Source organism: Amblyraja radiata, chromosome 1 (assembly GCF_010909765.2).
Source record: "Amblyraja radiata isolate CabotCenter1 chromosome 1, sAmbRad1.1.pri, whole genome shotgun sequence".
NCBI lineage: Eukaryota > Metazoa > Chordata > Chondrichthyes > Rajiformes > Rajidae > Amblyraja > Amblyraja radiata.
Window position 1 is genome coordinate 56,060,321 of NC_045956.1, and position 14,216 is coordinate 56,074,536.

Genomic DNA, 14,216 nt, shown 5'->3' on the forward strand with positions numbered 1-14,216 from the left:
CTGATCATAGACTCTCATACATCGGCAAAAACAAACGTAGACTGGCCGGGTGTTTCACTGAACAACTTTGCTCAGTCCGCCTCAGTCCGCCTGGATCTACCTGATCTCCAAGTTGCCAAACACTTGAATTCCTCTTCCTATTCCCACACTGACCATTCTGTCCAAAACCTCCTCCACTGTCAGAGTGAGGCCAAATGCAAATTGGAGGAACAGGATCTCATATTTCACTTGGGCAGCTTACAGCCCAGTGGTATGAATATTGATTTCTCTAACTTCAGGTAATCCTTGCATTTCCTCTCTCTCCATCCCTCCCCCACCCAAATCGTACCAATTTCAGTCGTCTTGTTGAGTGTCATTGTCTGTACTCATTCTCACCTAACACACAACTATCAATGGCCTGTTTCCTCTATCATGGTTACTTTTTTGCATATCTTTCAATTATTTATTCTATATCTCTCTAGATCACCGTCTATATCTTTTGATTCCCTTTTCCCCGATTGATTCTCAGTCAGACAAAGGGTCTTGACCCAAAATGTCACCTATTCCTTTGCTCCGGAGATACTGTTTGACCCGTTGAGTTATTCCAGCTTTTTCTGTCCATCTTTGGCCAATCAACCTAGCAACCCACACATCATGGTGCCGCGGGAGGAAAACAGAGCTTCTGTTGGAAACCCATATGGTCACCTGGAGAACATGCAAACTCTGCATTGAGAGGACCCGAGGTCAGGATTGAACCTGGGTCACTGGAGGTGGGGGATAGCAGCTCTACCAGCAGAACCACTGTTGCTCTTAAACATTCCCTCAACCCTCGTTGATAAAGGGGACAAAATCTTCATCCCTTCACTTCAATAACTCTCTACCCCATCTGCTTCAAGGACTTTTCCATCATTCCAATCTCCAGCGACTCAATGACTACCGTCCAGTAGCTCAAATATTGATCGAAACAAAGAGCTTTGAAAGATTGTCAATGCCCCACATCTGCCCCAGTCTCTCAGACAACTTTCATGCAGGTAAAATAAGTCTAAAATAACCTGCTGAATAATGAAAGGTCTACATAGTGCGGATGTGGAAAGGATGTTTCCAATAGTGGGAGAGTCTAGAACCAAATGGCACAGCCTTAGAATAAAAGGACGTATCTTCAGAAAGGAGAGGAGGAATTTCTTTAGTCAGAGGGTGGTGAATCTGTGGAATTCATTATGGCTGTGAAGGTCAAGTCATTGGATATTTTTAAATCGACGATTGACAGGTACATGGATAGGAAAGGTTTAGAGGGATAGGACCGAAGGGCCTCTTCTTGTTCTGTATTGCTCGATGTTCTATGTTATATGTCCTGTTTGGGCCAACGTGGGCAGGAGGGACTGGTGTAGATGGGGCAAGCTGGGCCGAAGGGCCTGTTTCCGTGCAGTATGACTCTACCTATTTGATTGGAAAGGGCGTCAAATGTTATGGGGAGAAGGCAGGAGAATGGGGCTGAGAGGGAAAAAAACGATCAGCCATGATCAAATGGCAGAATAGAATCAATGGGCCGAATGGCCTAATTCTACTCCTGTGTGTTCTGGTTCTACACGGGAGACGCTCTCCCTTGCATTACATTCACCTTTGGATCACCTTAACAATAAGAACACCTGCATCAGGATGTTATTCATTGAGTACAACTCAGCATTCAGAACCATAATATCAAGTAAACTGATCTTTTGTTTTAGAGATACAGCATGGAAACAGGCCCTTCGGTCCACCAAATGCAGACAGACCAGCGATCACTCATGCACTAATTCTATTGTACACTAGGAACAATTTACAGAAGCCAATTAACTTGCAAACCTGCATGTCTTTGGAATGTGTGAGGAAACGGTGCACCCGGAGAAAACCCACGCGGTCACAGGGAGAACGCACAAACTCAGTACAGACAGCACCTGTAGTCAGGATCGATCCAGGGTCTCTGCTGCTGTATGGAGCCAATTCTACCACTGTGCCATTCTGCCATACTTTACCACCCACTACTGCCACCTCCAAGCTTCTGCACCTTGGCTTTGGGGCCTCCATCTGCAACTGACTTCTGGACTTCCAGACTGGCAGACGTCAGCCAGTTAGAATTAGTCATAACATTTCCTCCAGCACTGGTGCTCCTCAGGGTCTAGTGCTTAGTCCCCGGGTCTAGTGCTTAGTCCCCTGCTCTAGTCCCTGTACACTAATGGCTGTACGGCCTTGTACAACACCAACCTCATCATTGCCCATGATGCCACTATTGTCTGCCTGACAAAGGATAACAATGAGACGGGGAATAGATCAAGAACCTTGTAGCATGATGTCTGAACAAGAACCTAGCCTTTAACACCAGCATGGCAAAAGAATTGGTTGTTGACCTAAGGAAGTGAGGGGGTGAACACAACTCTGTTTTTATCAATAGAGCTGCAACAGAGATGGTCTAGAGCCACACATGCATCTATATCAACCTAATCTTGTCTAACCTAAAGCAGACTATTTTTTACAGGATTTCAAACACATTTCATTGATTATAAAGAACATCTTTAAAGGAATGCGAAATGTTATCTTGATTGAAATATACAGCATGGAAACAGGCCCTTTGACCCACTGAGTCTACGCTGACCAACAATCACCTGTTAACACTAGTTGTATGTTATCCCATTTGCGCACCAATGCATTAGGGGCAACTTAGAAAGGCCAATTAACTTACAAACCCGCATAGAAACGGGCCCTTTGGCCCACGGAATCTGCGCTGACCAACGATCACCCATACACTAGTTCTACCCTACACACTAGGGACAATTTACAGAAGATAATTAACCTGCAAACCTGCACATCTTTGGAATGTGGCTGGAAACCAGAGAACCCGGAGAAAACCCACATGGTCACAGGGAGAACGTACAAACTCGGATCAAACTGGAACAACTGGAGGAAATTTGGCCACAGAGAGTGCATGCAAACTCTACACAGGCAGTGCCCAAGGTCAGAATCTAAGTCGGGTCTCTGAATGCACATCTTTCTGTTTGTATGGACAAGGTGTCAGAGATTCCACCTTAGTACAGCCTAGATTTAATTTTAACAATGAACCACCTTGTTCTGGTTTCCTCACTAAAATAATTGGTTCTACATAATCTGTTGAATTAGTCTATGTAAGATCACATGTAGTTAATTTGGGTTGAGCAACTGGATGAGGGGGTGGGTTGGGTCTTTTATTAAAAACCAGAAGAGCAGACAAGCCCTTCGAGCGATGATCACAATAGAGCTTTTGGAAGTAGTTGAACCCATCTTAACACTGAGATATTTTCAGAGCTCAGGGAGGTACTTACAGAGGAATAGTTTCTTCTCGTCCAAAGTCATTTCATGGAAAACCTTCCAGAATATCTTGATGGTTGGGTGTGATATGTGGTATCCTTGATAGGCTGTAATCTGTGTGGAAAACATCATTAGTGTTTATAGACACACACAGGGGAGAGATTAATGGCAAAAGCCTTTAATTTAGCAAAGTGCTGCTAACTGGCATAGTGGGAGACAACCAAGTGAAAAATTGATACTGAGCCAAGCAAGGGGAAATTTATTCAGATCTTCAATGATTTGGACAGAGGTATCAAAAAATAGGAGGGTGTAGGCTTAAAGTGAGAGGAAGGAGTTTTAAAGGGGATCTGAGATGCAAGTTTTTTTCCCGCACAGCTAGAGGTTGATATATAGAATGTGCTGCCAGAGGAAGCGGTGGAACTACAAACTGTAGATCAAACAGTATTGCTGATTTGATCGGTGTCTGGTTTTGCTGCTGATGACCTGATCCATAAACCATGTCTGGTTTTCCACACCACCACCTTGTGGCATGCGGGCAGCCATGCTTTTTAGTTTTACTAAATCCCACTTGGGCGATTTTTCAGCAGACTGTTTGTGGCACTCGCGTGAAAAACCGGGAACTGGAACGCGATTGTCAGAGTGGAGCACACACACACACAAACACATCGCAAAGGCAGGGCCAGGGAAAGTGAGGTATTAGTGGAAGCTCTACTGTGTTTATGGAATTAAACAATACTGAAGACACTTTTGGTGTGTAAATTGTTCATTGTGCATTGAAATAGGTATCTCTGTGCTTCATAAGAAGTTTCTCTGATGCATCAATCAATCAATTAGATTTATTCATCACATACATAATAAAGTGCAGTGAAATGTGATCACAGTGCCATTCGTGGGAACATGATGTGTACAAGATGGCTGCCATTTTTCCCAATGCAACAATACTGAATCGCAATAAAGATTTTCAAACCTGCTCCAGCATTTTCCAGTCATAGTCATTACTTCCAATCAACATGTCCCTCAGCTCTTGAGGATGGAAGTATTTAATCAAATTTTCATCCAAAATCTGAAAGAATCCTTTTCTAAATTCATCAAAGGGTTTTTTGATTGAAGTTTTGAATATGTAGTTCATGCAGGCTTCTACAAATCTCTCCCTTTGATAACAAAGATGACAACATTTCTCCTTTTGATTACATAGATCACAAAACTTTTCTGATTACAAAATGTAACATGCGACAAAATGTTCAATGCAAAGACACTTAGTAACAAGGAGCTGTATATGCTGGTTTACCAAAGAAAGACACAAAGTGCTGGTGTAACTCAGCGGGTCAGACAGCATCTCTGGTGAACATGGATAGGCGACATTTTGGGTTAGTCTGAAGAAGGGTCCTGACTCGAAATGTTACCCACTGCTACTCCAGCAATTGTGACTTACTTTATTTTCTTATTCACTAGACGTGGCCACAATTCAGAATCACTTTTGAATTAGTAAGGTTGGGGAGGAGCAATTAAGAACCAAGTATGTTGTAGGTCTGGCAGGACATTAGTGAACCAGATGGAATTTTATGCCAATACACTTTTGTGTTTCAACCACTGCTAAGACTAGTATTCATTCCAGATTTATTTAATTTAGTTAAATTTCTCCAGTGGCTTGGCAGGATTCATGCTTGTGTCTTGGAGCTCTAGCTATTGGTCACTAACCTGACCAACACACTATGGTACCAATGCAAATTCTCAATTGAGATCAGTGTAGATCCTCATGGAAGGTTGGTTAAGAAGGTTCAATGGTTGGGTATTAATGGTGGAGTAGCAAGATGGATTCAACAGTGGCTGAATGGGAGATGCCAGAGAGTAATGGTGGATGGTTGTTTGTCAGGTTGGAGGCCAGTGACTAGTGGGGTGCCACAGGGATCTGTGTTGGGTCCACTGTTGTTTGTCATGTATATCAATGATCTGGATGATGGTGTGGTAAATTGGATTAGTAAGTATGCAGATGATACTAAGATAGGTGGGGTTGTGGATAATGAAGTAGATTTTCAAAGTCTACATAGAGATTTATGCCAGTTGGAAGAGTGGGCTGAAAGATGGCAGATGGAGTTTAATGCTGATAAGTGTGAGGTGCTACATCTTGGCAGGACAAATCAAAATAGGACGTACATGGTAAATGGTAGGGAATTGAAGAATGCAGGTGAACAGAGGGTTCTGGGAATAACTGTGCACAGTTCCCTGAAAGCAGAATCTCATGTAGATAGGGTGGTAAAGAAAGCTTTTGGTGTGCTGGCCTTTATAAATCAGAGCATTGAGTATAGAAGTTGGGATGTAATGTTAAAATTGTACAAGGCATTGGTGAGGCCAATTCTGGAGTATGGTGTACAATTCTGGTCGCCTAATTATAGGAAGGATGTCAACAAAATAGAGAGAGTACAGAGGAGATTTACTAGAATGTTGCCTGGGTTTCAGCAACTAAGTTACAGAAAAAGGTTGAACAAGTTAGGGCTTTATTCTTTGGAGCGCAGAAGGTTAAGGGGGGACTTGATAGAGGTCTTTAAAATGATGAGAGGGATAGACAGAGTTGACGTGGATAAGCTTTTCCCACTGAGAGTAGGGAAGATTCAAACAAGGGGACATGGCTTGAGAATTAAGGGACAGAAGTTAAGGGGTAACATGAGGGGGAACTTCTTTACTCAGAGAGTGGTGGCTGTGTGGAATGAGCTTCCAGTGAAGGTGGTGGAGGCAGGTTCGTTTTTATCATTTAAAAATAAATTGGATAGTTATATGGACGGGAAAGGAATGGAGGGTTATGGTTTGAGCGCAGGTATATGGGACTAGGGGAGAATACGTGTTCGGCACGGACTAGAAGGGTCGAGATGGCCTGTTTCCGTGTTGTAATTGTTATATGGTTATATAGATGAGTGGTCCATATTGAGACCACTCTTCACGTACGTGAACCATGTAACCAAAATACACCCCCTGCTTTTCAGAAATACCACATATTTCTGCGAGAGTCAAAGAACTCCCAGCAAAATAGCATAGCTGGTAGAGCTACTGTATTACAGCGGGATAGACCTGGGTTCGATCCAAGCCTCAGGTGTTGTCTGGGTGGAGTTTGCATGATCTCCCTGGAATTTCACCAGGTGCTCCGGTTTCCTCTCACATCCCAGAGATATAAGGGTTTGTAGGTTAATTGTAAATGAACCCTGGTGTGGAGGGAGTCGATGAGAAAGCGGGATAACATAGAACTAGTGTGAATGAGTGATCAATGGGCGGCATAGACATGGAGGGCCGAAGAGCCTGTTTCCATGCTGTATCTTTCAGTCAATTAAAGCAACTCCCAGGAATGAGGCAGGAAGTAAAGTCTGTGGATTTATCCCACTGAAGCCTATTAAGACTAATTCATCAGATCACAAAATGGCGCAAAGCTGAGTGGACAACTTTAGAAGTGGCGAGATGAATGACAAAATCCTTCATTTATATTGTGTGTTTAATGTTACAAGGTGATGCTAGAAGGATATTGTGGAAGAATATCAAACAAAATATGGTGGTGGAATCAGATACAATGACTATGTTTAAGTAGCATTTAGACAGGCCCTTGATTAGGCATGGCTACAGAAAGATACATGTCGAATGCAGGCAAGTGGGATAAGAGCAGATGGGCAAAGAGATTGGTTCGGACAAGGTGGGCTGAAGGGCCTGTGTTGGACAACTCTGTGACGTAGTTTTCAAGGAGGGATAGAAAAGCACCAACTTTTCGGGTGATGGTATGTGATCACATTGATATTGAAGGGGTTGGGTAACAATGGCGAAACATTTAAGTTAGGGATCAACAAGAGCCGAACTGGAGTCTTGGTGATCAGGGATCTTAGTGGCTTGGAGGAAAAGACAACAGTAAAGAGGGGTGAGCCAGATAGGCTATGATGGTTTGGAAAGTAAGCCAGTGTAGATAAGCAAGCCGAGGGGTGAAGGGTGGATCATGGTTGAAGTTGGGTCACGGCAGCACAGTCCAGGGTGATGTTTGCCTTGAGAAGAACAATGAAGGTCAGCAGGAGACATTGGGAACAGTCGCTGCGGACAAACATGGACATGGATGAGGGTTTCAGCAGCAAATGAGCTGAGTCTGGGCATAGAGCCAGGAGATTGCTTGGAGATTCACAGGGGTGGCACAGTGACAGCAGTACAGTTCAACACAGCACCAGAGACTCGGGTTTGATCCTGACTACAGGTGCTGTGTGTATGAAGTTTGTACGTTCTCGCTGTGACCACGTGGGTTTCCTCTGGATGCTCCGGCTTCCTCCCACACTCCATAGACATATAGGTTTGTGGGTAATTAGCTTCTGTCAATTGCCCCAAGTTTATTAGATGGAACTAGTGTACGGGTGATCATTGGTCAGCGTGATCTCGGTGGGCCAATCGGCCTGTTTCCACTCTGTATCTCTAAAACTAAAGATCTAAGACTCTAAAATCCAGTTGCTTCAGTGTTGAATTATAACTCACCGGTTCTTGTTAGTCAAAGGTTGGGTTTTGCAATTTGGAATGACTTCAACATATTGCTCTTCCCAGGGCATCTACAAAAAAAAAAGATCCCGTTAATAATTGTGTTTGGTTCCAAGTTTACTTAATGGTTATAGCTAACAGTAAGTGATTCCAAAAGTGTAAATTAACCATTTTAAGGATGATTACATTTTAAGTTTGGGACAGGAACAGTAATTCTTGTGGATATGTGTCCATAAACAATGATTAGGATGTGGCTTGATTTCATTCAGGGTGACCAAGCCTTGAAAAGATGTTGCGTGTCCCAAATTATATCAATATTGGAGATGCATTCAGGCGGAGATCAAGCTAATCTTGGGGGTGGATCTACCTCTGGAGCCAGCATTCTTCATACTAGGAGAGACTCCAGAAAATATAGATACCAAAAATCAGACATATTTGCTAGGGGTGTTGCTGTTGATTGCAAAGAAGATGATTACAGTGTCATTCAGAAATGTAAAGGCACCAAATGTTCAACAGTGGAGGAAAAGACTGAAAAGTGTATATTTGATAGAAAGCATAACAGCTAAACTCCAGTCAAGGATTGATGCTTTCAACATTATGTGGACACCGGTATTACTACAACTGCCAAGACTGATTAAGGACACGATTTCTCCATAGCCCCAGTGGAGGGGAAGAGTTCGACTGGTATTGTGTACGTGTATTTGGAATCATATGTACAGACATGATTGTGACTGTGTATAAGTGCATACATAGCGGTGATCAATGAGAAAATAAGTTCTTCAAGTTGCATACAAGTGTCTGGTTTAACATAACGGGTGATTATATATTAAGTAAGATTATATATGATGAGCTTGCTTGGGTGCCTGTGAAGGTGATGCTTCTGCGACAGAACTCTAGGATGATCTGATGTGATGCTGACAGCTGCTGTGTGATTTGTATATTTTGTTTGTACGTGTACTTTGTCTTGTTAATAAATGTTGAGTGCAAAGAAAAAAAAGAGAAAAGATGTTGAGGACCCACTGGGTAGCCACAGTGACGCAGTGGTACAGCTGCTGCCTCACAAACCCAGTGACCCGGTCACGGGAAGCATGGTGGCACAGCGGTAGAGATACAGCCTTACAGCAACTGAGATCCGGCTTTGATCCTGATTATAGGTGCTTGTCTGTAAGGAGTTTGTACTTGCTTGGATTTTCTCCAAGATCTTCAGTTTCCTCCTACACTCCAAAGACGTACAGGTTTGAAGGTTAATTGGCTTGGTATAAATGTATACTTGTCCCTAGTGTGTTTAGAGTAGTGTTAATGTACGGGGATCGCTGGTGGGCACGGACTCGGTGGGCCGAAGGGCCTGTTTCCGCGCTGTATCTCTAAACTAAACTAAATCCAGGTTCAATCCTGACCTTGGGCGTTGTCTGTGTGGAGTTTACACGTTCTCCCTGTGACCTCATGGGTTTCCTCTGGGTGCTCTGGTTTCCTCCCATATCCCAAAGACGTGTGCATTTGTAGGTGAATTGCTCTCTGTAAATTGCTCCTAGTATGTAGCAAGCAGTTGCAAAAGCAGGGTAACATAGATACATCCAGTGGCTCAGTGGGGCACTAGAGTTGTTGCTTCACAGCACCAGTGACCTGGGTTCAACACTGACTACAGTTTGTACGTTCTTCCTATGACCGTGTGGGTTTCCTCCCACACTCCAAAGACTTACAGGCTTGTAGGTTGATTGGCTTTGGCAAAATTGCTAATTGTCCCTAATGTGTAGGATAGGACTAGTGTACGGGGATCGCTGGTCGGTGCGATCTTTCCGCTCTGTAGGGAGGGGGGGAACAGAAGGGGAGAGCATTGAAGGTCAGGACAATGGGAGAAATGGGTGCGCGTCAAGTTTGGACACAGAGGGTGGAAAAGGTGGGAGAGGGGGGTTATTACCTAAAATTTGACAATTCAATGTACATATCCCAATTCCTCCGTCTACACCGTATCTGCGCCCAAGGTGTTCCCTACCAGGACATCCGAGATGTCTCATTGTTTAGGGAACATGGGCCTCACTACGGTCTCCTCGATATCCCGCAGCTCCATTCTTGCTCCCCTTCCACCAGGCATAACAGGGACAGACTCCCCCTAGTCCTCACCTTCTACCCCATCAGCCATCGCATACAGCACATAATCCTCCAACATTTTTGCCACCTCAACTGGATCCCACTACTGGCTACATTTTCCCATCTCCACCTCTTTCCGCTTTCTGCAGAGACCATTCCCTCTACAACTCCCTGGTCAACTCGTCCCTTCCCACCCAAACCACCCCTTCCCCAGGTACTTTCCCCTGCAACCGCAGGAGATGCAACACCTGTCCCTATACCTCCACTCTCGACTCAGTCCAAGGACCACGACAGTCTAATCAGGTGAGACAGAGGTTCATTTACACCTCCTCCAAACTCACCTACTTATCCGCTGTTCCAGGTGTGGACTCCTGTATATCGGCGAGACCAAGCGCAGGCTCAGTCCACCTGAACCTACCTGATCTCTCAGTTGCTGGACACTTTAACTCCCCCTCCCATTCCCACACTGACCTTTCTGTCCTGGGCCTCCTCCAATGTCAGAGTGAGGCACAGTGTAAATTGGAGGGCAGCACCTCATATTTCGCTTGGGCAGCTTACACCCCAGCGGTATGAACATTGAGTTCTCAAACTTCAAGTAACCTTTGCTTTCCCTCTCTCTCCTTCCCTCCCCCTTCCCAGTTTTCCAACCAGTCTTACTGTCTCCGACTACATTTTATCTCTATTTGTTTTGTTGTTAACTTCTCCCAGCTAACAATGACCTATTCTACATTTTCCTTGATTTCCTCGGTTCCCTTTGACCTGTTTTCACACCTTCACACTTTCTTATCTATCTACCTCCAACCTCCCTTACATCAGTCTGCGGAAGGTCTCGATCTGAAACGTCACCCATTCCTTCTCTACAGAGATGCTACCTGTCCCGTGATTATCTAGTGTGTATCAAGGGTTATGGGGAGACGGCAGGAAAGTGGGGTTGAGAGGGAAAGATAAATCAGCCATAATTGAATGGTGGAGTAGACTCAATGGGCCAAATGGTCCACCTTCTGCTCAAATGAGCCTCATTCTGGAACCCAAATACGTGGCAATAATGTCTGTACAGCATATGAAAATTCTTTTTTCACGATTGTGCATAAGAATTGTAGATCTGCTCCAATACACCATGACTAAAATACATTATCATTTACTCACCGTACAGTCAAGGCCAAGCTCATCGACATCATCATAGTCCAAAATACCTCTCAGATATCTGGAAACAACCAAGAAGGGAAGGAAAAACACTTAGTAAATTCAGAGGACCTAAGCTGTTGGGAGAGGTTGGGCAGGATAGGACTTTGTTCCTTGAAGCGCAGGAGGCCGAGGGGTGATCTTATAGAGGTGTATAAGATCATGAGAAGAATAGATATGGTGAATGCACAGGGTCTATTACTCAGGGTAGGCGAATCAACATCAAAGGAGATAGGTTTAAGGTGAGAGGGAAAAGATTTAATAAGAACTAGACTAAGTGGGACCCGTTGGGTCCCATGTTCACACGGGAGGGCTGGTCCCCCAACGCAGTATGCGTACTGTGGGCTGAAGGGACTGGTTAGTATGGACATTGTGGGCCAAATGGATTCTTGGGGCGGCAGCTCAGTCACTCAAGCCTGATGTGCTGGCAGCTCACTAACGGCTGGTGGGCTAACAGTTGACTCACGGCCATTCTTTGAAATTACATTTCAAGCAGGGTGTAAGGCAACCAAATTCAAGTGCACTTTCCTACCATTTTAAGCAGGGTGCAAAGCCTCCAAATTCAAGTGCAGTTTCTTACCACTTCAAGCAGGATGTAAGGCCACCAAATTCAGGTGCAGTTTCATACCACTTCAAGCAGGGTGCAGGGCCACCAAACTAAAGTGCTGTTTCCTGCCATTTCAAGCAGGGTGCAAGGCCACCAAATTCAAGTGCACTTTCATGTCATTTCAAGCAGGGTGCAAGGCCACCAAATTCAAGTGCAGTTTCATACCACTTCAAGCAGGGTGCAAGGCCACCAAATTCTAGTGCAGTTTCATGCCATTTCAAGCAGGGTGCAAGGCCACCACATTCAAATGCAGTTTCATACCATTTCAAGCAGGGTGAAACCACCATAAAACCACACAAAACACCACACTCACAGTTCAGTAGACATTCAGTGTGTTCAGTTGATTCACAGCTCAGACAGTCGTGACCTCGCTCTCGCCCATCTTGCAGAGAATGAGCCACACCCACACTTATGGGTTTTATAATCCCTCCCCCTCCAACTGGAAGGGGTGTGGCCTTCATGGCATGATTGACAGGAGAGAGATGCTCAAAATATTTTTTTTCACACTAACACTATTTTTAATTGATGAGAAGAATCCTCTGCACCTGAAGAGTGGTGAGGAACTGAGTAAGATGGCAAAAAAAATCACAGCTGTAAGTGGTAGCGTTTTATTTAAAATCAATATTCGTGCAAACAGGAAGTTGTCAAGTTTCCACCAACAACAGCCATTTATTTTTGCCGTGCAGCCTTTCAAAGCAGTTACCACCACCAACAGCCTTTTTGTTTTGCCGTGCAGCCTTTCAAAGCAGTTACAAACACCAACAACAGCCATTTTTTTTTTGCAGTGCAGCCTTTCAAAGCAGTTACCACCCCCAACAGCCATTTTTTGCAGTGCAGCCTTTCAAAGCAGTTACAACCACCAACAACAGCCATTGTTTTTGCAGTGCAGCCTTTCAAAGCAGTTATCACCACCAACAGCCATTTTATTTTTGCCGTGCAGCCTTTCAAAGCAGTTACCACAACCAACAACAGCCATTTTTTTTGCAGTGCAGCCTTTCAAAGCAGTTATCACCACCAACTACAGCCATTCTTTTTGCAGTGCAGCCTTTCAAAGCAGTTACCACCACTGACAACAGCCATTTTTTTTTGCAGTGCAGCCTTTTAAAAGCAGTTACCACCACCAACAGCCATTTTTTTTGCAGTGCAGCCTTTCATAGAAGTTACCACCACCAAGAGCCATTTTATTTGCAGTGCAGCCTATCAAAGCAGTTACCATCACCAATAGCCATTTTTTTTTGCAGTGCAGCCTTTTAAAGCAGTTACCACCACCAACAACAGCCATTTTTTTTCCAGTGCAGCCTTTCAAAGAAGTTACCACCACCAACAGCCATTTTTTTGCAGTGCAGCCTTTCAAACAGTTACCTCCACCAACAACAGCCATTGTTTTTTTGCAGTGCAGCCTTTCAAAGCACTTAGAACCACCAACAACAGCCAGTTTTTTTTGCAGTGCAGCAGCCTTTCAAAGTAGTTACCACCACCAACAACAACGGCAATTTTTTTTTGCAGTGCACCCTTTTAAAAGCAGTTGCCTCCACCAACAACAGCCTTTTTTTTGCAGTGCAGCCTTTCATAGCAGTTACCACCACCAACAACAGCCATTTTTTGCAGTGCAGCCATTTAAAAGCAGTTACCATCACCAATAGCCATTTTTTTTGCAGTGCAGCCAGTCAAAGCAGTTACCACCAACAGCCATTTGTTTTTACAGTGCAGTCTTTCAAAGCACTTACCACCACCAACAGCCAGTTTTTTTTTTGCAGTGCAGCCTTTCAAAGCAGTTACCACCACCAACAACAGCCATTTTTTTTGCAGTACAGCCTTTCAAAGCAGTTACCACCACCAACTGCCATTTTATTTTTGCAGTGCAGCCTTTCAAAACAGTTACCACCACCAACAATGGCCATTTTGTTTGCAGTGCAGCCATTTAAAAGCGGTTACCACCACCAACAGCCATTTTTCCCCCAGTGCAGCCATTTAAAAGCAGTTATCACCACCACCAGCCATTTTATTTTTTGCAGTGCAGCCTTTCAAAGTAGTTACCACCACAACAACAGCCAATAGACACTTTTTGCAAGCATTTTAGAAACAATAGACACTTTTTGCAAGCATTTTTGAACCAATAAACACTATTTGCAAGCATTTTAGAACCAAATAGAGACACTTTTTGCAAGCATTTTAGAATCAAATAGAGACACTTTTTGCAAGCATTTTAGAACCACATTAAGGGCACTCACAGTTGAGTAGACATGGCTTCCTGAGTGAGGCACACCACTTCCTGATTTTATAGTCCCTCCCCCTCCCTCCAGCAGGGGCAGCAGAGAGAATGGCGATTTAAAAAAACCCATTAATATATCTCTGATTTTTCATCGATGGGAAAAATCCTCTGGTCCTTGAAGGCGGAGGGGGTCTCTGAGCGAGGTGTCCAAAAATGACGGCCGTAGGTGGCGGCGTTCTCTCGAAAATTGCAGCACAGTGAGGCAAAAACGGTCAAGATCAGACTTTTAGTAATATAGATATGCGAGGCAAGTTTTTTCACACAGTGGTGGGTGGCGGGTGT

The 14,216-nt window shown here is 44.2% G+C and overlaps 1 protein-coding gene across 1 annotated transcript in view; it reads right to left on the reverse strand.

The window, feature by feature from the left end:
- The window catches only part of LOC116974094 (probable E3 ubiquitin-protein ligase HERC4), a 70,501-nt gene that overhangs the window by 2,913 nt on the left and 53,372 nt on the right, over positions 1–14,216 (reverse strand). Inside the window, exons 19-22 of the mRNA XM_033022225.1 lie at positions 11,020–11,077; positions 7,786–7,856; positions 4,265–4,448; positions 3,312–3,411 (exon numbers count right to left, since the gene is read on the reverse strand). Of these exons, the coding sequence (XP_032878116.1) occupies positions 3,312–3,411; positions 4,265–4,448; positions 7,786–7,856; positions 11,020–11,077 (413 nt within the window). The remainder of the gene's footprint in view (positions 1–3,311; positions 3,412–4,264; positions 4,449–7,785; positions 7,857–11,019; positions 11,078–14,216) is intronic.